The 2,132-nt window shown below is 33.3% G+C and overlaps 1 protein-coding gene across 1 annotated transcript in view; it reads right to left on the bottom strand.

Moving 5' to 3' along the window:
• LOC106467516 (testis-expressed protein 10 homolog) overlaps positions 1-2,132 on the bottom strand; it is a 23,236-nt gene that overhangs the window by 10,691 nt on the left and 10,413 nt on the right. The window contains exon 6 of the mRNA XM_013927874.2: positions 1,526-1,655. Within this exon, the coding sequence (XP_013783328.1) occupies positions 1,526-1,655 (130 nt within the window). The remainder of the gene's footprint in view (positions 1-1,525; positions 1,656-2,132) is intronic.

The following is a 2,132-nucleotide window of genomic DNA, read 5'->3' as shown; positions in this document are numbered from 1 at the left end:
CATAAATAGTGTTGCTCTGTTTGGTCCTCAGAAATAGTGGTTCTCTTTCTGGTACTCATAAATAGTGTTGCTCTGATTGGTCCTCAGAAATAGTGGTTCTCTTTCTGGTACTCAGAAATAATGGTGCTATGTTTGGTACTCAGAAATAGTGGTTCTCTTTCTGGTACTCAGAAATAGTGTTGCTCTGATTGGTCCTCAGAAATAGTGGTTCTCTTTCTGGCACTCAGAAATAATGGTGCTCTGTTTGGTCCTCAGAAATAGTGGTGTTCTCTCTGGACCTCAGAAATAGTGGTTCTCTGTCTGGTCCTCTATTACTTCAGTCAGTAAGCAGCATACTATGACAACAGTTTTACTTTAAAGCATATCTACTTCTACTTGACTATCATTGTTGATAATATCTGATGACAGATGCCTTTAAACAGTCTAATCAGAGAAACAATCTTTGATCCCAATGCTCATGCTAGATGGACATCCACTATCATTAACTTTGAAAATTATTGCTCTTACTAACAGTCTTACTAACCACAATACAAATATGTCTCTGGACCTACACTGATCAATTAATCACATGGCACATGAAAAGATCAGTTATTCTATTTTGCAGGTGAAAATAAACAAATATAACACAAGTGTGTGTGAGAGTAACACAGCAAAGTGACTAATCAGTGTATTTTAATATAAATAGGTATTAAAACCCAAATTAAGTATAAACACACAAGTATACAAAAATGATTTGACACTAACATCGATTCAGATTAAAAAGTTACTAGTGAAAAAAACCTGATAATTCTTTAAGATATCATCTTTTTAACACCAGAAGTTTCTTAGATGTGTGATTAGCCTTATGGAAACACAACTATGATTCAGATGTGTAAGAGTTAAAAAGAAAAAATCCTTAAAAAAAGCATAGTCACTTTTTTTAAACCTAAAACAAAATATGTAAACTTCATAGCAATTTTATGAGAATTTGTCAACTCAGAAGCTGGACAGACTAAGAATACCTTTTAAGTTAACTTATCAACAACCAACATCTGAAAATTATAATACGTAGTACAAAATAGCCAACCTCAAAAATACAGTTCAATGAGCTGTAATAATGATTACATGTTATTGTGTTGCTTAAATTCTTTAAACATTAATTATAACTCAAAACATTTAAAACTTTTTCTGTTCCCTCTTAATGTATACAACTTTCTACTAAAAATTTTGTTAAGAGGTTAAAAGAAATTGTGTACAAAGGGTCTGCACAAAAATACATGGAAGGGTCTACACAAAAACACGTGGAAGGGTCTACACGAAAACGCGTGGAAGGGTCTACACGAAAACACGTGGAAGGGTCTACACAAAAACACGTGGAAGGGTCTACACAAAACACGTGGAAGGATCTACACAAAACACGTGGAAGGTCTACATAAAAACACATGGAAGGGTCTACACAAAAACACGTGGAAGGGTCTACATAAAAACACATGGTTTAGTCGGGTTGAATTATACTGAATGTAAAAATATTTGGCATTATTCCTACTTGTCTTTCATATAATAAAACTGAGGATCCAAAGCCAGTTCCATGAAAAAGTCCAGCAAGACACGATAATCCTTTTGTTCAGGTTGCAGCACTCTGTAGAAGTCTAATAGAGCATTCATAAGTCTGTCATCTGATGTAAAAAACAAAGAAACAAAAATCCAGTCAGTGTGTTTACACCAATTGCAATTATCCTTGCAAAACTGTGATTAAATAATGACAAAAACAACTTAGATACTACATAGATTAGTTAAGGTTGGATTAGGTAAAATAAACAACAATAATAATAATATAATACAAAAAATATTTCATGAGGCATACACGCTTGGAGTAGCTTGTGGGTAATGTAATTTGATAGCATAACTTATAATGGCACAAATAGTAGTTAGACACGGTTCAAAGGGCAATAATACAATAAAATTTATTTATAAATAGCTGTATACTGTTACGTGTTTAAAGCTACCTAGGATAAACAAGTGTAGTTTCACACTACATTGGAAGTCATTCTAGAAAGAAAAGGAGGGTAATTTACATTTATTTCTATTTCTTTTTTTGGTGGTTACGAGGTCAGTCAAATTGACCAACCTTGTATAGAGTTAGGGTAGAGAAA

The sequence above is a fragment of the Limulus polyphemus genome, unplaced genomic scaffold (genome assembly GCF_000517525.1).
Source record: "Limulus polyphemus unplaced genomic scaffold, Limulus_polyphemus-2.1.2 Scaffold2642, whole genome shotgun sequence".
NCBI classification, from domain to species: Eukaryota; Metazoa; Arthropoda; class Merostomata; order Xiphosura; family Limulidae; genus Limulus; species Limulus polyphemus.
The sequence above is the reverse complement of the archived record's forward strand: the minus strand, read 5'-3'. Positions and strand labels throughout refer to the sequence as shown.